This window comes from Physcomitrium patens, chromosome 14 (genome assembly GCF_059467195.1).
Source record: "Physcomitrium patens ecotype Gransden chromosome 14, ASM5946719v1, whole genome shotgun sequence".
NCBI lineage: Eukaryota > Viridiplantae > Streptophyta > Bryopsida > Funariales > Funariaceae > Physcomitrium > Physcomitrium patens.
In genome coordinates this window covers 4,543,047-4,565,480 of record NC_143423.1, presented here as the reverse complement: position 1 = coordinate 4,565,480, position 22,434 = coordinate 4,543,047, and the positions used below count along the sequence as shown (strand labels likewise).

General features: G+C 36.6%; 1 protein-coding gene and 2 long non-coding RNA genes across 12 annotated transcripts; 2 read left to right on the top strand and 1 right to left on the bottom strand.

Annotated features, from left to right (window-relative positions):
• On the top strand, positions 1 to 2,922 carry LOC112291138 (uncharacterized). Its single transcript, XR_002972353.3, has 2 exons — positions 1 to 2,052; positions 2,274 to 2,922. It is a non-coding gene; the product is annotated as an uncharacterized LOC112291138 (long non-coding RNA).
• LOC149987806 (uncharacterized) lies at positions 1,893 to 6,617 on the bottom strand. Of its 5 annotated transcripts, none has more exons than XR_016506248.1 (4): positions 5,178 to 6,617; positions 4,955 to 5,061; positions 4,667 to 4,771; positions 4,101 to 4,527 (listed from the first exon to the last, which is right to left on the bottom strand). It is a non-coding gene; the product is annotated as an uncharacterized LOC149987806 (long non-coding RNA). The 5 variants fall into 5 exon arrangements; XR_016506249.1 differs by having other exon boundaries at positions 5,270 to 6,617; XR_016506250.1 differs by having other exon boundaries at positions 5,484 to 6,617.
• Positions 6,618 to 13,903: 7,286 nt separating this feature from the next.
• LOC112291212 (lysine-specific demethylase JMJ27) lies at positions 13,904 to 21,992 on the top strand. 6 transcript variants are annotated; one of them, XM_090255659.1, is made up of 16 exons: positions 13,904 to 14,389; positions 14,832 to 14,929; positions 15,371 to 15,576; positions 15,702 to 16,491; positions 16,731 to 16,876; positions 17,000 to 17,099; positions 17,206 to 17,335; positions 17,450 to 17,507; positions 17,814 to 19,140; positions 19,312 to 19,641; positions 19,796 to 20,230; positions 20,382 to 20,454; positions 20,581 to 20,666; positions 20,799 to 20,918; positions 21,019 to 21,080; positions 21,406 to 21,992. In XM_090255659.1, the coding sequence occupies exons 4-16, from the start codon at positions 15,760 to 15,762 to the stop codon at positions 21,476 to 21,478; spliced, it is 3,672 nt and encodes a 1,223-aa protein (XP_090111785.1). In that variant the 5' UTR covers positions 13,904 to 14,389; positions 14,832 to 14,929; positions 15,371 to 15,576; positions 15,702 to 15,759; the 3' UTR covers positions 21,479 to 21,992. The 6 variants fall into 6 exon arrangements, with proteins under 6 accessions (XP_090111785.1, XP_090111784.1, XP_090111783.1 ...); XM_090255657.1 differs by having other exon boundaries at positions 14,002 to 14,389; positions 14,637 to 14,929; XM_090255658.1 differs by lacking the exon at positions 15,371 to 15,576 and having other exon boundaries at positions 13,954 to 14,389; positions 14,637 to 14,929.
• The last annotated feature ends 442 nt before the right edge of the window (positions 21,993 to 22,434 follow it).

Sequence of the window (22,434 nt, the reverse complement as noted above, 5' to 3'; positions counted from 1 at the left end):
ATATATATATATGCAAGGGAATGTTAAATAGACCCATTTTTTTACTAAATCAACATATCCATGATGAAGAATATGGTAATCATTATGAATGTGGTTGATTTACATTGGTTTTGGATCTAGTAGTAGAAAAAAGAATCTATAGGTAAAAAAAAATCATGATGAGTGGGGCAATTTAGTACAAGCTTGGGTCTATTTAACATTCCCCTCTCTGTATATATATTATAGATATTTTAAAAAGTAAAAAGAAAGACGAAAAGTAAGAAAAAAGACGCAGGATGCTGCTCAGTGGTGGCGAAACTCTCGCAGCGATGGCGAGAGAGCTGGATTTTGCATGTTGCGGCGCTTCCTTCGCCCTCAAGCTCAAGGTCTCTCCCTCTCGCCCTCTCCCTGATCTCACAAGACCAGGCTTCATGGAATAGCTTCCTTGTTTCGTGCTCCCTTGCGGGTTGAGACACAATGATGATGCCGTGTGAGGGAGAGAGAAAGCCATTTGCGTGACCCTCACTGCGTCAATGCAGCGCCGCGACGAACACGAAGCAGCAGCACCAGCAGCTGAAATTGATATTTTTCCTGCCGTTCGTTTTTTCGAGTTGCATCACAATCACAGATGGGTTTTGCGGTTTTGATCGGTGCGGAGATGGTGTTGGTGTTGATGGGCAGCGACCCATCCGACACCGAAGCTTCCAAACCTTGACTCTCCATTTCAAGCAAAAAAGGGGAATCGGGTTCGTGCGTCTTTCTGTGATGCTTCAACGTGGCCGGCGTTGGTGAGCGAGTTGGTGGACTATCTCGGGATTTGATTATCTTGGTGGACTACCTCGATCTGCCATGGATCAGCAGATTGTTCTACTGTCTTTAACCGTGTGTTCTGGTCATTGTTTTGCTTTCATTTGGTTAATGGAGACTCTTTTATAGAAAATGTATTATCGATGTTTTGAATGCAATGAAGCGGGCGTGTTTCATTTTTTAATTTTTTTTTCAAATATTTGTGTTGGTTCTAGCTTTGAGTGGATAGTTTGAATTTTAGTCCCCCGTCTAGGAGTTGGTAATACTTTCAAATGTTATAAGTCGAACTTTTTTTTGAGGTCCAGACGACATTGGATCAACCATGCAATTGTAGACTTTTATACGTGATTGAAGGGCCTCGAAAGGGTGAATGGTATTGAATTAATGTCATGCTTTGTCTCGTAGAGTGTGGTTTTGAATGGGTGTAAGAGAGATCTACATGCTCAATTGCTTACATACAGTGCACCGAGACTATACCTTGTTAAGGTTTTGTGGAAACAGAAGCTCGGGTTTAGAGCTGCTGTTTATCGTGTTATTGGTGCACCCATCAGAGGGCTTTATTGAACCTTCTTTAGCTGGCCGAAAGTAGTAAGGACGCTAAATTTGTTACTTCGTGACTGCGTGATGAAATTGAGATACTCTATGACCTATTGTTATCGTTGCTCTGAAAGTTTCCTTCCATGTTTGGTAGCCAACAATATTGAAGAAAATGCTCCTAAGGATGGAAGCATCAGAATTGGCACAAGAAGTAAAGAGTTGTGTTGAAAGTAAGGTCGAGAAATTACGTCAACATTTGCAGGCACAGAGAGGACCGAAGACGATCGATGAAACGCGGAGGTGCTTGGACATTCACCCCTCCTTGAATTCATCGACTTCAGGTCTGACAATACTGAGGAAAGCGGCCATTTCGCAGAAGACAAAAATGAAGACTCAAAGCTCAGGCGATGTGCTTTGCATGGGATGGTAAACTGACCCAGGGATTGACTGTGTTAGACCCTGTGGAATCAATGACGTGTTTGATACGTGTTTGGTGACACTATCCTTTGGTAAACTGACCATTGAAGTCGTCGAGGATATTTGAAATAGTTTATTTTCCTGATGTATGGCAAGAATTTATGGACCATGTGAGGCGATTGATGGAAAAAAACAACTGGTTTTAGCAGTTTTCCAAATCCAGGCATGCGAGTAGAGGACGGTTTTCAAGGAGCCCCACTAATCATAGATGCCTCTGCCTGCACACGTGGATTGATTCGGTGATGAAGTCTGGTAAGAATATTAGGAACTTTCAACTGGAGAGTGACGAAGGTGCAGGAGGCTAACAAAATTATACTGGGTTTTTGTTGGTGGTTTGATGTTGTCCTGAAAGAATAGTAAACATCGTTCTGTGACAAATTCTGCCGCTCTGCATCTCTATTCTGATGGTTCCAAGTAAGAGTTTAGCTCTTTCCTCGCTTGCCCAGGCAAGATTAAAAGAAACGTTCCTGCAGATGTGGAGTTCACAACACCACCACCTGATTGCGCCATCAATGTCGTGGGAGTCACGAGTGATGATCGATCGGAGGAGCTATCACTGTAGACAAATTTCAAGGATGCAGTGCGAATCTCTGCAACATCAATGTCACGATTGTTGCTTTGGGTTGTAATACTGTCATCTGCACATCCACCAGCTTCCGGAATATGGCAGGGGCGTGGTTGGATGTTGAAAGTGTGTGGATCCCCTCCTCACATTGCTACAGTGCCTGCTTGTGATCGTAGTCTCGTATATGCTTCGCACATCCCCTCCTGAATATCATCGATCATGGACACGGAAATGACACATGTTAACCCTATCTTTCAGGAAGGTTTATTCTCAACGCTCCTGGAATTCTCACCAGACGTTGAATAGTTTTTTACAGTGTACCTTGGGCGTGAGGCCTAGATCAAATTGCTACCAGCAGTTGAAGAAGGAGGGGAATGAGGGGGAAATGAATAAGAATACTAACTAAGCTTGTGATGCAATAGCTTCGCAAACAAGGAAAACAGACTGAAGTCCGATGGAAACTTAACCTAAAGGACTGGCTTACAAATCAGTGGGGTTACAAAATTTGTAACGTATTTGAGATTTGTCTTCAATTTTTTTTTCCCCCCTTAAATAATGATTTAGGCATATTTGTGAAACACTGAAAATATTTGTTTCGAATCGGAACAGTAGACTTTGAGTGGTTATTGTCAACTGTTTATTTAAACTACGAGCACAACAGGATTCCAATAAATTTGAATCATATTCAGATCATCAAAAGCACTTTTCGAACGCTATCACAGCACTCACACACAAAAGCGAAAAACACACCCTCACAAAATTCCGTAACATATTTCGCACAACGTCTTGGAAGTCGCGACGAAAACATTGGACGATGGTGAAAATCCTCCTCCATTTCGCCCCATACCCAATGGATTTTTTTTAAACAACGGGCGCGGCGTTATTTCGACAACCGCGATTGTTTGCACATAGAGCGCAATAGAGAAGGACCCACATCGGTGTTGTGAGGGTGCCGTGCGGGTGAAGTGTTTTCTGCTCCTTTCTGTCACATCCGTCGCCAGTGGCAGAAAAAAACAGAGGAATGGTGGAAAAAATAATGATCACCGAAAAAGGCGGTCAAAAGTCGATTCAAGCAGTGTACGCCTCGCCGTTTACGTGATTTGCGAAGTCTGTGATTTGATATACCTAGGATTGGGATCTCGATCTCTCGGCTGCGTTACCCCCAAGGAAACTGGTGATCCACTTTCCCAGGGAAATGTAGCAGTTGTATGATGAGAGGTTGCAGCTTCGCAACCACCACCACTGCCGGGCTCTTGTTCAATCCTTCACTCCAGTCAAACCTCGAATACTTTTTTCGGCGAGGTGATAGCTTCATGCGTTTTCCTCTTAATTTGTTTTCTTTTTTCTTTTTTCTGCATTGTGAGTATAGCCACATTTTGAGTATGTAGATGACTGATAGTCTGTAAACTTTGAAGTGGTATGACCCACAAGAGATGGGACTCATTTAAAGACTAACAAAAGAAAAAGAAAAAGAATCTTGTAGAGAATGGATGCGGCTGCAGAATTACTGGATTGCTGCTTCATGACGCACATGAGAGCTTTGGGATAAGATTGTGAGTCAGCAGGAGAGAGTGTATGTGTGTGAGAAAGAGAGAGCTTAAGAGACGTATTCGCCAAGCAGATGGCACACCCTTCGAGAACATTGCTTGCACACAACAAGCCACCAACAAACAAACAATCAATCAAGCTTTGGGCGGAGCCATGAGGGTTGTGAAACTGAGCAGTTAAGGGATACCAATTAAAGAGAGACACGCGGTTTCGCCACCTGTTTTCTGCATTGTTGCAACTTTTTTTTTGTGTCTAAGCAGCTGTACATGAGGACTGCTGGATCAACGGTTGTCTCCAGCAATTTTATCTCAGAAGCCTCACATTCTGCATAGTTATTCTCTGCATGTGTCTTCTTTTCACATGGTTTTTTCTTTTTCTTTTGGTGGAACTATTCAACATCCGGTGAGGCGAGTCGTCAAGGATTCATCGACTGGCTTTGTCTTGGTGCATTTTTTGCACCTATGTTCAGACATGTGTGATGCCTTTGAATTGTGTCCCCAGTGACCTCTTGCACATAGTGCTTAGAATAGCATCTCCAATGCAAAGGAATTTGATGTGGTGTAACTAAAGAATTGTTGAAATCCTGCAGTAATTTCTGAAGCTTTTGAAGACTCCTGAACCATCACACAAATCTTAAATAAAATGAAAAAATGAAAACCAAAAAGCAAAATATTCACAGCTTGAACTGTAGGATCGCTTGCAGTGTGTTTCTGCCAAATTCTGGCTTCATTGTACGTGCAATGCAAGACATACCATGGTTTAGGGCTGCAGAGTGAAAAAGCACCATTTCTTCTGCTGCTGCTGAGGCCTAGCTGGAGCACCACTTATATAGATAATGTCCTTAGGCAGGAAAGCACCCTACAGAAACATGCACAGTACCCCATGGGACAGCCCAAGTCCACTCATCAATTAGATGCTAATTTATCGCAATTGGTCATTAGATAGGCACCATGCATCCACACATAAAAACCCATAAATTTTTTAACATAGAGCTGTGATCCTGCAGAAGCTGGCTTCTAGAACTGCAAAAACTACTGCCACCTGTGCGATCATGCATGTCCTGTGTCTGGGAAAAAGGGGCTCCTCGGAGATGGAAGGCTCTGAATCTTCAGACATGGGCCGGGTTTTTATTTGAAGAGACAACAGCACTAGGACAACACAAAACATCAACCACCATAAATACAAGCGAAAAAATAGGATAAAAGCAACAAACTGAAACGAATTAATAAGAAGGAATTGTGCTTCTTCACGGGATAAAACTCACTCCCCAAAAATGCTGATCATTAAGCAATCACAAGCATTGTTTCCACAAAGTCGGCAGGTGAGGAACAGCGGACAAAATTCATCAACTCTGACCTTCGTTTTGAGAGGCACCACCTTTATATCCCAACCCTAATGGCTCTCTTTGCACCACTTCGCTGAAACCCTATTCGGATTTGTATGCAAATAATGTATGCAGAAAACAAGAGACTAATTTGGTGGCTTCTGCGAATAGATTGGCTCAGTCACTCACTCGCTTACATGATGCAACTTGCCAATTTGTACCCATTGCACAGAAAGTACTACTTACAAATATAAATATAAAAATATATATAGTCTGACGCATCTCAGAATGATTCAATGCTCATCGCACTTGACTGGTTGCAGAGAAGCAAGCAGGATTAAGACCTTGACTTGATTGCACAGTAGTTGCTTCACTCCTAGTCCAAGGGGGCACTCTAAACCCTAAACCTGGACACGGGATTTTCAGCAACAAGTCAAACAGCATGTACCCAGCATTTCCCGCTGTGAAAGTAGGCTTTTAGCTTTTGCACGAAGTTGAGGTTAATATAAAGAATACGGAATACAAATACCGAAAACTATTCCAAGTTTATCTTCCACTATATTCTCGCTCAAGGTACAAACTTTTATGACTTTCGACCTCATGTCTGTGTTTGCTTTTTTCAACACAAAGGTGCCTAGATGCCAAACCCTGACTCAATGGAAAGGGAGTAGTCCATTAGAGCAATTTAGTTGAGGCTCCAAACTCCAACAGTTGTATCAACAATCTCCCTCTTCACAAACCCTGCCCTAACTACCATCAGATAATATAAAATCTTGGGACTGCATGACTTGAGCCTATTCACAGGTTCTGGGTGGCAGTTGTTTCGTACTTGTGCCCCCTCCCCAAAATTTGTGAAGGACAATGCTCTTGAACCTACACAAGAGAAATGAGTTGTATTCTGCAGTTTTGTTGTCATCAGTATTTGAGATGGATATCTTTCCAATTGAGTACGAAGCATGTCAGTGTAAAAAAAATAAATGGAGCAAACAAATAGTAACTTGTCCTGAATTGTCTATGTCCAGGCAAGGACTGATATGTCCAGACAAGGACAACTCATTCCCCTCAATCTGCCTGATGCCATGGACCTGTTGACACTCACTCACTTACATAGAACCCTCACATTGATTGTCTCAGTACCAAACCTCACTTCAGGATGAAAATACAGAAAATCAAAAATTATTTAAACCGTATGTATGTATGTATATCCACACATTTCAAAGAATGCAACCCCATTTTTATATTTTCTCCCTTTTTCACATTTTTCAAGATGGTGACAAGTTAGAGCCATTTGGTTGTGATGGATAGGGTTCATATGAGAGACTAAACAACACAGACATGCCCTCTCATTGGCAAATCTAAACACTACATATATATATATATATATATAAAAGAATTTTAAATAAACCAAAGTTTTTACTAAATTGATCCACCCATCCTAATCACCATGAAAAAAAATAACAACCTCTAGATTCATTCTCCCACTATTGGATTTACAACCAATAAAAACCATGCAACCAATAAAAACCAATTATATTTATCATGATTACCATATTCTTTATCAAAGGTGGATCTATTTAGTAAAAGTATGGGTTTATATAACATTCTCATATATATATATATATATATATATATAAAAAAAAATAAAATCCAAAAGAAATGTTTTTAAAACAAAGATTTTAGTATAATTATTTTGAATTGTTTATTTGTTTTATCTTCTTTTTTTTATTCCCAACAATAAAAAATTTAGCCAATGCAAATACATATACAATTCTCAAAATACAAAATTATCATCCTAATTCAAAATATCATTGTTGCCAATTAAAATATTAAAAATAATTTTTTTAAAGCCAAATTATAATTTGCAAAACATAACTTTGCCAATCTTTATTTATTCATATTGATTATCCTACAAAAATATAATAATGAGTCTTTAAAATAATAAAATAAAATTTTAAAATATTTAATAATTCAAATGTTTCTATTTGCATCCTAATGTAGATTTTTAATTAGACACTATTTTTTTTTATTAAAATCAAATTGTGTCAATGACATAAATCATAATAAAAGTCAAAAGAATTAAAACATTCTTGTGAGAGTTAAGGATAAAAAGTAGATAAATCAAAGATAGATAAAAGATAGAAACTATAATAACTATTGTAAAATAAAAAGAGATTAGAGATTCTTGAACCAAGGCAAAAACACAATAAAGGCATTGGCAAAAATAAAAAAGACATCACTTTTGCTTCTATACATACTATTCAATTAAGAAACTATGTAGTGATCTTTTATATATCATTTGATATGTGTCTAATTTGTAAGACACATGTCTAAATTGCAAGACAAGTTTCTAATATGTAGTTATATGGACAATTTATATAACAAGTGACAAACATGTATGATATGTAGTGAATATCTAAAGTAAGTGATAAACCTGGTCGATAGGTTATTTTAATTATTAATAGTATTCCATACTAAAGAGAGAAGATGACCCTATAATTTTATTATTATTGAGGCCTTTATTACTTGCTTCAAAAAATATATTTAAAATATCATTAAAAGTAGTGTCTACATCTATTAATATCACTAAATATTAAAAGACTCTTCAAACGTCATGATATCAAACATATTATATTTTTTCATTTATTTAAGAAAAAATATTTAGTTCTTAAAGATCTTAATGTCTATTAGATTGTCTTAAAGACTAATCAATTTTAATACATTGTCTGATAACTTAACAAATAATAATTCTTGAATTCTATTTATTGGTTATTGATTCTTCAATTCTTTAACAATACAAATATAAAAAAATCACAAATAATGATAGAAGATTGCCACAAATACATTATATAGGAGACCAAATAAGGAGTTGAATAGAAGAGTTTTAACAAAAAAACTAATAAGAACTTAATTAACTAGATAAATATAAGATCAACACCAAGAAAGGTAAGTTAGAACTCCAAGAGATGTATTGTTGAGACTAAGGATCCTCTTAGCCTTGACTCTTATATATACTAGATATTAAGAAGCTTTTTAAGAAGTTTCCACTTTGTTTGAAGATGAAGCAACTATAGGAAGTTCCTTAAGAAGTTTTTATGTTGCTTGAAGATGAAGCAACCTTAAGAAGTTTTTTGGCTAACTTCTTTAATTCTCTTAGGAATTTCTAGAACTTGTTAGAATATTTTAAGAATATTTTAGAATATTTTAGAACTTAATGGAATATCTTTAGAATCTTCTTATTAGATGTTCATAATAAAGATAAAATATAATCTTTATAGAATATATTTTACTATATAACAAAGAATTGTTTGACTCTTCATCTTCATTTTAATGGATGTTGTCAATGAAAAGTATCAACTTTATTTATTATATTTTAAAGATTTTTTTGTTACTTCCATGTATATTTACTAATATTATATTTGTATCAATGTATAAGATATTTTATTATATTTTGGCATTGCCTAGAATATAAGACTTTTTTACATCAAATATTTTTATTATTATTAACTTCTACAAGAAGAAGTGGCATTTATCTTCTTCACAATATATTTATTGTGTTTTATGGCTTAAAAAATACATAAAATATAAGATAGAATTTTATAGACTCTAATAGGTCTAATTAAAATACAATTAAATTGATTTGTTTATAAATAAGAAACTGTCGAAGTCTATAGTAATTTATAACTTATTATAAAGTCAAATAATACTTGATATTATGATAGATTAATCATATTTTATTGCTACCATAGAATTGAGGTTGTTCCTTGTAATAGACATCTACTTTGATCTTTTGTTGTTCTTAAGCTTCACTTAATTGTACCTTTATTGTTGCATGTATTTCTTATAAATAAATTTTTAATTTTTTTATTATAAGATTATTAACTTTTGTAAAGTCTAAAATATTAAAACATAGATGATAAACATAATTAGAATAAAAAATAATTATTTAATAGAAGAATATAACATGTAATAATAGACAAACTTTGCTAATGGTAAAATAATTATTAAATCATCTTCATAGTAATTAATGATACATCTCAAATATTACTTTAATACTTGATTTAAATATTTTTGTTTGTTATCACTTTGAAGATGGAGGATCAAAGATAGTTTAATGTCTATGTTCAAAATTTTAAAAATAATTCTTCAAAACCTAGATAAGAATTGATTCCCTTTATTTGATAAATAAGATTCTTTGATAATCAATAATAATAATAAATATTATTAAAAAAATTTAAAATAAACTTATACTTATAATAATTTTTATACATGATACAAAATATGCTATTTTAGTGAATCAATCTACTATCATAAATGTAAAGTTATAAAAACTTGAGATTGGAAAATTTGTGATAAAATCCATAAAAAAGATGACTATAGTTGTTTTGGCATAGATAGTAGTTGCAAAAGACTATAAGATTAGTAACAAGGAATTTTGATCTTAAACTTATATTACATGATTGTACAAGATCTTTAACTATATTCTACATTTAAAGCTACCAAAACTCTCTTGAGATTAATTTTAATGTGTTGTTGTATCTAAAATCTTTTACAACTAAATTGTTTTATTGAACATGAAAGCATGTAATTTTGTTTTATCTTTTAAAACATGTAAATATCCTTTGAAAAAAAGTATATTTTTTTAAATTCAAATTTAAAAGTATCAAAAGATTTGAAAAAATTATTATTGATATCATACACAAGAAGATTTGAAGACATACTTAACTGAACTTGATTGAAAAATGTTGAATCAATAATTATTAATTTCATTACTTAGAGATGAAATTGCTTTAGCTTCAAAAGAATTATTTTTTTATTAATAAAAAATTACATTTATTTTTTTTAATGTAAAATAAAAATATCTTGAAAGAAAATTTAACAATTTTTTATTTATTTTTATGGCCAATAAATAATATCAAGTATAAATCTTGACATATAAATAACATAATGGACATGGCAACAATTCAAAATGTATGTCGATAGCTCCTACATAGAATGACATTTGTTCTAAATTTTACCATTTATTTTCAAGTTGGATTTAAAATATGCTGCATTAATTTGTATAGATTCTAATCCTGATGAATAAGTTTCTAAGAATTAGAAGTTATTATCATTACTTGATTTATCTCTTTCCAACCAAATATTTATTCTTAGTATCTTTCAAAGAATCAATTATTGCATGGAATAGCTTAAGTAATAAATTATTTTTATAGTTTTTTTTATGTTATTAATATTAGATCTTTAATATTATCTTTTGATCCATATTAAATTTTTGAATTAATACTTTATCATTCCAATCAATGTTGCAAGCAAGACTTTGGAATTTAACAATGTAAATAGTAGTTGATTAAGATTTTTGCTGTAAAGTTAAGAACATGTTTGTGCTACACTTTTTCAATTATTTTTTTTTAAATGTGTATAAATACTTTTAAGAATAAATTTAGATTATATAAAAGTTTTGAATCATTTTCTATTAAAGGTGAAAATCAACAAAAACCACTTTTCAATATGAGTGGATCTATAAATCCAACTTAAGTAAGTTCATCAAACTATTGAGAAGAATGTAATTTTTAATGAAATTTAATTTATTGTAGAAATCCTCAAAATTTTGAACTTATTCTATTTTCTTTGGCATGTTGATTTTTATCACTTTCATACTCATAGTAGCAAGACTTTTTGGATTTACTTGCAAAGTTGATCTATTTACTTCTTTCAATTAAACAACTTATTGGTATAGATATTAGATTTTATTATTGACTTCTTCTATAAGCATATGAGTAATACTTCTATAATTGATATTGGTAGTAAATGAAATTTCTATCCTAAAAATATTCAAAAGCTTATATAGATATATAATAGTTCTAAATCTATTCTCACTTTTATTTAGTGTAGCATCTATGAATTTTTTTTTTCCTTCTATTTTTACAATAGATAATTTTATCAAATCCATAAGTCAAATTAAAAGATGATAATGTATAACTTCTTATATCAAATGAAAACTTCCACAAAGTGAAGTAGTTTACTTTCTTAAAAGAAAAGAATTAATGTTAAAAAAAATATATATTAAACAAATGTTAATTTGAAGGTAGTTTACAACCTTTGAAATACAACAATAAGAAAAGAGATAATCCACTCACTTCTTAAAATAAAACACAAAGATCAATTTAGTATTCTTGTCAAACTATTGAGGACATAAATTATAACAAAACTTCAAAGAAGCAAAATATTCTTGTGATTCTCAAGGAAAGAAAGTAAATAAATCAAAGATAGATATAAAATAGAAACTTGAATGACTATTGCCAAATAAAAAAAGAATAGAGATTTTTGATGATGCAAGAATAAAAAAAAGGTGTTAACAAGAGTGAAGAAGGCTTTAATTTTGCTTCTATATATACTTTCTAACTAAAGAACTATGTGACAATGTTCTACAAATCATCCAATAGGTGTCCAACTTTCAAGACACGTGTCTAAATTGCAAGACATTTTTCCAACATGTATGTCATATGACCAACTTGTATAACAAGTGATGATTATATACAACATGTGGTCAATTTGTAAAGCTAGTGGTCTACATGTGTAACATGTGGCCAAATTTTCAACCTATCAATGATCTTAAAATACTTTCAAAGTCAAATTTGCATCTATAAAATTTTTAAGTAGCTTTTCTATAAGATATTATTAAATTCGCTTAATTCTACTTCTTCTTCTAAATTCTTCTATTATGTATAATAATTAATATAAATATACATGTTTGTAACAAATTGAGACATACCTTGTATGAAATTCAATTATTATATTAAAAAAATTATTGCTTGGAAATGTTGGATTGATGGACAAAGTACTCAATCACCATTATACAACATAATAATCACAATCTTTGTACATTTGATATTATAATTAGCATGAGATTTGATCAAGTAATGTAATTACTTCAATTGTCACAATTTCAATATTTATTATACTATCATTTGTATCTTTCTAATTTTGAGTTCCAAGGTTTATTTTCTATACAACAACTATTATTCTTGGTGTAGATAGAAGTTATACAAAGAAAATAAGACTAAAAATTAGATCATATCCTTTGTATTATCCCAAGATTTAGAATTTGATTTTAAAAAAAGAATCATAAATATTATGTTTTATTTTATTTATTTATTAATTTTGTTAAGTACTAATATTATACCAATGTCAATGCAAGTATATAATTTATGTCAAAGCAATAAGTTTTATATTTGGTATTTTTGTAGCAAATAAGTAATTAAAAAATTATACCATAGCTTCTATATCATATATCCATGTAGCTTATTGTAATTGATTCAAATAGGTTCAAAGAAAAAAGATTAGGATTTCATCAATAATTTTTAAAATATATAGTATCTATAATTATATTTGTTTATATATATATATATATATATATATATATACAAATGTTTTCAATCTTTATCAAGAATATTGGCCTAAGAACACACTAAATTTTTAAAATTTGTATATTATTTAAATGTATTTGGTGACATATATTAAGTAAGGTGAATATATTTAAGCACAAATATAATATGGCATTGATTTTGCAGCACTTCCTTGTGGAACATATGAAGGAAATCTTGCAATGAAATGTAGATACTTATTTCCATTGACTACAAACTTTCATACCAACAAAAGTTTGACATGCATATGACTAAAGGTTAAACTTGTGTTTAAATTGATGTGTCAATTACAAATCTTAAAATAACTAATATTTTCAAGTAATAATATATATATATATATATATATATATATATATTTATACATAAGACTTTTTAATTAGTATAAGCAGAATTATAGATATATAGCACTAATTTTGAAAATTTGAAAATGGATTTCAGAAATTAAAAATTTACCATCAAATTGTTAACAATGTTTGAATCCTATATAAAATGAACTCATAAAATATCCTAATGGAATTCTTCTTTTAATATTTATATTTATATACAAGAGCAATTCAGCTTGTTTGATAGTGCTACTACCAGGTGCAACTCTTTATTAATTTTAATAATGGATCATCAATTTTTCAAAAGATAATTGAAATGTCATCCAAATAGTAAAATTGAGCCTCTTTACAATTTATTCAAACTAAATAGGAAGAATAGTCCCATTTAGTATGGAAGAACAAACCAATTTGGTATTGGTGATGTTATAACATGATGAATATAACCTCATTTACTTGGACTGTGCTAAGTTCATAAATTATAGAATTTGACAAGATGTGGTTTTAAAACAATTCAGCTAAATAAAAATCTCCCACATTAGCTGGAAGACATTCCTCTCCTTTACATGGCTCATTAGGGTTTTGGCTTTGGCTTGTCAAAAACAATGCAAGTGAACGGGCTCTACAAACTCAGATACCATTGTCCCCCAGGGCCCAATGAGACCACTCACATTGGGATTAAATTGCAAAAAAACACAACACATCACAAAATCAAGAATGAGAAAACACAAACCAAATGCAAGAGGCAAAACCCAAGTGTAGCAGGATTGTTTTTAGTGCGAGACCCAGTTCCAATGCTGCAATGCACAAGTGATCCCCCCAGGAGCTTTGGGGGGGGGGGGGGGTCTAAGCACGAGCGACGTCACCAAGGCCAGCCGGCCTAAGCGGGGGTTGGCCCTCCGTCAGCTTGGGTAGGTTTGAAATTGGTGGAAACTCCAGAACCTGCCCGCGCCCACGCACCATTGGCACTGGAATTAACTCCCCATAATCACGAAACTCAAGCGGAGCGAAGAGGATAATTCTCACAGAGACATACACTCACTCGACGAAGACAGATAGATAGACACACAGACAGACACAACAGGCGCAGACCGGGCGAAAGCGTTTGAATGCCCTCCTCTTTCCCTTTTTCCTTCGTCCCTGCCTGCATCCGTCAGTGCAGAAGTGTGCCGTGTTCGGCTTGCGAGAGAGGGATCGGAAGCGAAGCAAAGGGGGCTAGGGGCTAGTTGTGCGTGGGTGGGTCGGGGATCAGACGTGTCCAGCGTGCGCCATCACCACTCAGCGTTTATTTGCGTGGAGGATTCAGTGAGCTCTGCGAGACCGTGGGAGGGTTTGTTCCCGGGGTTCCCGTAGGTAGTGAAAGGAAGGCGGAGTTTGAGGCGAACCGCGGCGGCGGATGAGATTTTCTCTGGTACGAACTTGTGGGGAGGGGGGGAGGTTTGTGAATTTCCCAAGGTTTGAGGGATTCCCGAGTGTTGTGGCGGATGAGGGGTTAAGCAACAATTAGAGAGGAAGGGGAGCGCTTGCGGTGCTGTGGCTATCAGTGGCTTGGGATATGTTGCCCTATTTCATAGTTTTATTTAATCTTTGGAACTCGCTTGCCTTGGTTGGGGCGCTTGTTTGAATGGTTCGGAGTGTGTGGTGTGGTTTGCTGCTAGCCGACGCGGGCAAGCGGACGGAAGAGAGGACTAGGACGAGCAATCTTTTTTGTGTTATCGAGCGATCTTGCCCCGTGTGCGACGATGTTCGCATTGTTGAGACTTATTGCGACCAGCTGTGACCTCTCGAGTTTCTTCGCTCTTTGTAACGACACTGCCTCGGGTTCATAGATTGCGGTCCTCGCTTGCGTTCAGGTTGTTTTGTTGTCTCCGATTACCTCTAGGCCTGACGACGCCTCTTGCGGAAGGATTGTCGTCTTGGAGCGCCATTCTCGCCTAACGGTGCTGCACAGGTATACTTTACTTGAGGTTAGACGTAGTTTGCGAGTGACAATCATGACATTTTCGTAAGTTTGTCTTGGCAATGACAATTTGCTTGGTATTGTTTGGCGTGTCGATAGGCCATGAATAGTTTCCTTGTTTCATTATATCCCACAGAGGATGTATGGCCATGAATTAGTTGGATTCCAAGAGTTTCTACTCTCTAAGATTTAATACTTGCAGCCGCCTCTCTAACAGAAAGCGGAGAAATACTCGATATTTTCCTTAGGAGAAATCAAGCTTACGCGGGATAATCACTACTTAAGTTTATAATCACCACAGATCTTCATCAGCGATAGAGTGTCTACGCTCAATGTACCGAGTAGCACTGAATTAAAATTTGATTTAGAGGCGATTGGGGTTTGAAATGAGTCATTATAACTGCTATGCAACGGCGTCGTGGTTTCGTGCAGGTACCCTCACTATGTTTGGCAAAGATCACTTAGAAAACTTACCTGCAATCATTTTGTGCTTAGCTTCAGGAGCAATTAAGCCAAGAAGCATGAATTATGAACAGAAAGGAGGTTGACCAATAATCTCTAGAATTTAAGCCGTTTCCTCTGAAAAGAATTTTTGTAGCTACCGAGGGGGAGCTGTTCTTTTGATTTTTCCCGGCAAGGTATTGTTCTGTTGCTCTGGATTCTATTTTAGCACCTTGACGGGTCTAGGAATTGATAATCGCTATTTGATGGGAACTATTAGCTTACTTCTGCGACTTGCCTGGCATGGCATGTCAATGCGCAGAGGAATCTGGAAACGGTGAAGTGTCATTAAGGGAGAATGCAATTTCAGTGAGCTAGCAATGGCGGACAATAGTTCAAAAAGTCCTGAGGTTATTCAAGCGCAAAGAAATCCGGATCAACCAGGTGATACACGATGTACAAGGAATGACGGCAAAGTTTGGCGATGTAAGAAGCCCAGGGTGGAAGGGAATCGGTTTTGTGTGAGCCATTTGAAGCCTGTACCTGCGGGTGGTTCGAAAGCTGTGAAGAGACGGCATTCAACTACCGATATCGCACCGCCTGAGAAAAAGCCCCGCAGAAGTGGCGGTTTGGGGTCGGACGCTGCGCTTCACGACTCTAATGATTCTCAGGAACGTTCTAATGAGTTAAGGACTGGAGGTGAGGATGCTACTCGTAAAGTGCGGAAGCGGCCGCAGAAAGTTACGTATGCCGCCGAATTCCTCCCTAATCGCCGCAAATCAATTTCAGGAGAATTGACAATCTGCGACATCTCGGAGAAGCCTAGTAATGGTAAGGTGGAGAAAGAGGACGGAATCAAATCGAAGATTGAAAAAACTTTCGTTCGGAAGACTGAAAAGAAAGAACTCGTGGCAAAAAATGAAGATGATGAAAGCAGAGATACGGTGGTTTTGAAGGTTTACAAGAAGGAAACTAGTACCAATGGTAAGGCCACCAATGGACATTCTTCTCTGAAAGTGGTCAAGAAAGAAGAGAAAGTTGATGAAGGAAGCGACGAAGACTCAGATGACAGCTTTGAGAAGAAAGTCGCTCGAGGCCGGCGCCCTAAAGAGGTGAGGGCTTGCAGTCTACACAAATGTTAAGCAGTTCTTAGTTTACCTCTGTTTTTACACTGAGGTGCGCGTGGAATGTTCGGAATATCTTCATTGCTCTTACTCTTTACACTAAATGCCTAGTCATTTGAGGTGAGACGACGTTTTCAGGGTGGCGTTTTATATAGCAAATTAGTAGTTCTTAGAATTTCACAATTTTGGATTGTTAGAGCTGACTACGTGCTGCTTTGTGGTGCTAGGTCAAGTGGAAGAGCACAGATAAAGATGATAATCGGAATGGAAGGAGTAGAATGTGCCATCAGTGTCAAAGAAATGATAAGAATCGGGTTGTCTTTTGCACCAAATGCGATTCTAAGCGATATTGCGCTCCCTGTATTAAGGCCTGGTATAGTGAAATCGAGACCTGAATTCTCCATGATGCCTCACGCATTTCTCAGTATTACCAACTTTCTCTTGACCTAAGCAACATTTGTGAGACGTTCCGTGTTTTTTCTCCCCCTTTTTGCAGGTATCCACGTTTGACAGAAGCTGACGTCTCCAATGAATGTCCCTTCTGCAAAGGAAATTGCAACTGCAAGGCTTGTCTTCGAACTGATGGACCTAAGCGGGTGAGCACTTAGACCAACTGGATCTATTAGGAAGCAACTCCGTATTTGTTTTAGATTCTGAAAGTGTTGTCTGTTATGTGATGGTCCTGTGGTTGTTTGTGGGCAGATTGCTAAGGAAATATCAGAAGCAGAGAGGACGAAGTTCTTAAAGTACATGCTTAATGGAATTCTTCCTGTTCTAAAGCAAATTGAGCTAGAGCAGAAAGAAGAGTTGCAAATTGAGCGCAAGATTCAAGGTAGTTTTCAGCTCATTGATTGTAGTAGTCTCTGTTGAATTAAACAGTACACTTTGATGTGGAAAACTCAGGCATTTTGTTAGTGAACTGATCAGATTGATATGTTACATGCAGGTACAGAAGACATCAAAGTTGAAAATGCGAACGTATCTATGGATGAGCGAATATACTGGTATTACATCTTTGTTTTTTAACGAATTTGATACATAATTGTTATCGCTTGTGAACTTTGGAATGCCCTTAATAAAATTTGGGTGCAGTTCTTTTATAAACTTGACATCCTACAGTTTAATTTGGACAGCTTAATTTGTACAGTTATCATTAACGATTTCAGTTTTCTTTTTCTGTGAAAAGTGTTAAAATTTGATCTGGTAACATTCAATATATTTGTCTTGGTGGGCGTGCCCTGCTGAAAGTGAAAAGTCCTGAAAAATGGATGAACCTTTTTAATAACTTGCTGTCTTTTGTAACGTTGCAGTGATAATTGTAGTACATCTATTGTAGACTACTTTCGGAGCTGTGATGGCGGCACTCCTCCCTGTGAGTGCACTTATGATTTGTGCTTAACCTGCTGTCGTGAGCTTCGTGCTGGGCTGCAACCAGGCGGAGAACAAGCGGAGTCTGCACAACAGCACTCTGAGGCAAGAGTAACGAAAGATGAATCAGACATGGAGGACGAGGAAGACCCTCAAGGAGACACTGTGCAGCATAGCCCGGATGTGCGGGAAGAGGATGAAGATATGCAGGATAATGAGAATAATGAGAAGTCAGCAGAGTCCTCAGAGGATACTGCAGAAGATGAGTTGCCCGATACTATGGAACCTGGTATAGGAACACACATGCTTCCAGGAATTCCTGGTAAGGAGGTAGTATTGTTACCAGAGATGTCTCCCAAGGAGGAGGGTGGCAGTGTTTTGGGGGACGAAAATGCTTCAAAAAATTCTTTATCGATAGAATCCAGAAAATCAGTATTAACGGAAACTGAGTCAGGGAAGCTGAAGGTGGAGAAAGGATTGCTAGGAGAGCCAGCAAATCCAACCTCTGTGCCGGATTGTGAAGCAACTAAAGATGCAACGAGTGAGTCAGCGCAGCAGGATGATGAAGTTATGATAGAACCTGCTGAGTTTAGGGAGGAGAAAGACGTAATAGCAGAGGCAGCTGAACCAAGTACTTCTAGGACTCCCAAAGCGGATGAAGTAGAGGATGGTGAAAGCAAAGAAACAGCTGATAGATCGGCTCATCAAGGTGTCGGAGGTGTGGATACTGGAGAACAAATGGGGTTCGTAAATGCTGGGGGTCTTTCTCTTGAACCTGTCATCCTTCCGCCGTGGACTCCACTTGAAAATGGTGACATTCCTTGTCCTCCGAAAATGCGGGGCGGTTGTGGGTGTCATACGTTAAGGTTGAAATCGCTTTTTGAGCATAATTGGGTTTTTCAATTGATCGAGGAAGTTGAAGAGCTGCTCCAGGATTATGAAAGTTTAGAGAAAGAAGACAGTTCTTGCTCTAAGTGTACGCATTGTGCGGAGAACGGTACTGTGCGATTGGCCGCTCATCGGACAGATGATAAAGACATTTATCTTTACTGTCCTACTCTACAAGAGGCTGAGAAAGATGGTTTATCACATTTTCAAAAGCATTGGAGACAGGGACAACCTGTTATTGTGCGAAATGTGATGGAGGGTGCCACCGGCTTGAGTTGGGAGCCGCTAACTATGTGGCGAGCCCTGAGAGAAACAACCCGAGGCAAATTTAAGGATGACAGCAAAACTGTTCGTGCAGTTGATTGTTCGGATTGGAGTGAGGTTATTCTCACACACATACAAATATATATATATATATATATATATATATATATATATATGTCCATGCTTGGTGTTAGATACTTTGTTTATTTTGTGTCTTCTAAATGTTCCATAGCATATGTCTCTGTGAATGAAGTTAATATTTTTTCAACCTCGAATTGCTGGCTGCAGACAGAGTTGAACTTCCATAAGTTTTTCATGGGTTACGAGAAAGGGTGGTTTGATAAAAATGGGTGGCCTACCATGTACAAGCTCAAGGATTGGCCACAATCTGCTCGTTTTGAGGAGCGACTTCCACGCCATGGGGGTGAATTTCTCGCATGTCTGCCTTACCACGAATACACTGATCCGAAGAGTGGCATCCTTAACCTAGGTTCAAAGCTTCCGGATGAAGCAGTAAAACCTGATCTGGGACCCAAAACATATATCGCTTATGGCCTACGTGAGGAACTTGGTCTCGGTGATTCAGTGACCAAGTTGCACTGCGACATGTCAGATGCGGTATTGCTTATTTTTTTCGACTTTGATTTTGATGTACTTCTGCTGCAACTGATTTCAGAAGCTCACATTAATAATCTTTTCATAATTGTGTCGGGATAATTGGGGAAGCTTACGAGGTGGTATTACATTGGTCTCACCTTGTCTCATGGAACAGGTAAACGTTTTAACGCACTCTAAAGAAGTCAAAATTTCTAAAAGCCATAGAAAGGAGATCTACAGGCTACGTGATCATTACAAAAAGCTAGCAGTTGAGCAGGTGAATGAATTCCTTGCTAGAACAAGTTCACAAGCGGCAGCAAAAGTGGCAAACAGAGACGATGATGAGATGCCTTTACACCCATTTAGTAACCCGGGGTCTAATGACGATACGATTATTGAAGCAAATGACATCAAACAAAGCGTCGAGACTGATAAAGCTGTTGAGGGGAAAGAGGATGGCACGGCTGTCACCGATATGAATGAGGCTGAACCTGCATATGGTGGAGCGTTATGGGATATCTTTAGACGAGAAGATGTGTCCAAGTTACAAGAATACCTGATTAAACATGTTGCAGAATTCCGGCATTATGGTGATTTGCCAGTTGACTCTGTAAGCCTCTTTTCACTGACCTTCACAATGAATCTTAGATGTGACTGCTCAGTATTCATGTTACCAACAGTTGAAAGTGTTCGACGTGAATGAATGCCATGCACAGATTTCGTAGTGAGTGAGTGTTGTGTATGTTGTTGATCATGTGCAGGTAGCACATCCTATTCATGATCAATCATTTTACTTGGATGAAGAGCACAAGAAAAAACTGAAGGATGAATATGGTAAGCGTTGTTTCTTGACTGCAGTATTTTTAACTTCGTTTTGCGAATAGTGCTCTAAATCGAATCCTGTACCATGTGTATGTCGCCTGTCTAATGTTTATGGGCCACTGTTCCTGATCCGGGTAGGAGTCGAAGCATGGACATTTGAGCAATATGAACAAGAAGCCGTGTTTATTCCAGCTGGTTGTCCACATCAAGTTCGCAACTTGAAGGTAATCATGATTCTCTGGCATGTAGTACGGTTTTGGATGAAGAAACCTCTATGTTGTACTACTTCGGATGAAGTCCACGAGTTTTACTATTTTGGATGAATAACTGGATGTGTGACAACTGTGTGGATGCAGTCCTGCATTAAGGTAGCCATGGACTTCGTTTCTCCGGAGAATGTTCTAGAGTGTGTGCGATTGACGAACGAATTCCGTCTGCTTCCTATGGATCATCGAGCGAGAGAGGATAAGCTGGAGGTATTTTGTCTTATTCTTCAGCTGCATTCAAGCCTTTATTCAAAGAAGTCATGGTTGTCGAGACTGTTCAACAAATAATTTCACTTTATCGTGTGTCCAGGTGAAGAAGATGATACTGTATGCTGCTCGAGAAGCCGTGGTGCATCTGAAAGGCAAACCTATGTAAGTTTTTTACTGAATTTATTACCCAATTTCTATTTTGCTATTAGTTTTTGTGTGTAATCGCAGACGTGCCGTAAGTAGCTTGGCGATGGCGATTAAATTTATAGATCATGCATCTTCATACGAAAGTACATGGGAAAATGAGTGCTACTTGATGTTAATGTTTGAGAGACTAACTCCAGTTTAATATTGGATGAGGATGTAGACATGGAGATGATCGTTCACAATAAATTTGCAATTCTGTCTAGATAATTTTAACTGTCTTTTAAGTGCTGTATTATGTGGGAGCCACTGTTCTGAATTGTTCACGTCCTGATGTTTGCAGAGAAGATGAATCAGTGGAGAAGGTTTATAAACGGAACATCAACAAGAGGAAAAAGAATCGCAGACATTTTTAGCATTGTTAATTCGTTCGAATTGGATTAATTGGTATGTGAATAGCACCGCTCCTCATTATCATATCAGAAAACATTGGTGTGTCGGCGGTGTTCCGTTAACAACGCCAGAATCGGTCGTAAAGTTGATTCATTATTAGCCACCCGTTCTGGTTAGACACATTTCACGCCACTGACATTACTCTTACAAGGGTTGTCTACAGAATGCGATCCAAAGTAGTAAGAGGTTGTTGACCAGTCCGTAGTTGAAGAAAGCTGAGGCTGCTTGTGACCAGCTATGTGTTCTGAAGGTGTACACACCTCAAACTCGTGGTTGGTGATGTGGTTCTTGTTACGACTCCGCATCTTCCCAGCTTTAAATTTCAACCCACGGAAACCACAGAGGATTTTAGGCTGGTGTTTTTTTTCTTTTCTTTTCCTTTTTAATCGATGAAGGATTTGTAAATTCTTGAGATTGTGTTACGTGTTTTTCCTTGAGATTAAATGCCCTGCAAATGGGTTCATTCATGTTTCTGCATATAGCTCTGTGCTGTCAATAAGGTTGTTGCTTAGATTTTTTTACTTGGTCTGTGTGTGACCTGGCATTCTAGTGCAGCATTGCACAGAAGGTTCGGAAGATCCTCTTTGGTAATCACGCTTTTATTGCCGCTCATGGGAGTTCGGTGTTTCCCATCCTGGTAATATTCATAGTTACAAAACAAGTAAGCGAAAAAAGTGAATCCTCTGGCATATACTGAATGGTGTCTGCCACGTCTGCTAGTCTTCCACCAGCAATTTTCTCTTATTAGTTACCTTTCACTGTGGTAAACAATTTCGAATAAAAAGTTTAGTATACGACCAAAGGTTGATGTTTCAAAATATTTCATTCCCAAAAGCAATCTCTTCTGACAGTTTCAATTGTTAAATGAAATTTTTATGTAAATTGTAAGTAGTCAAAGTATTATAGATTTCAAATGTAC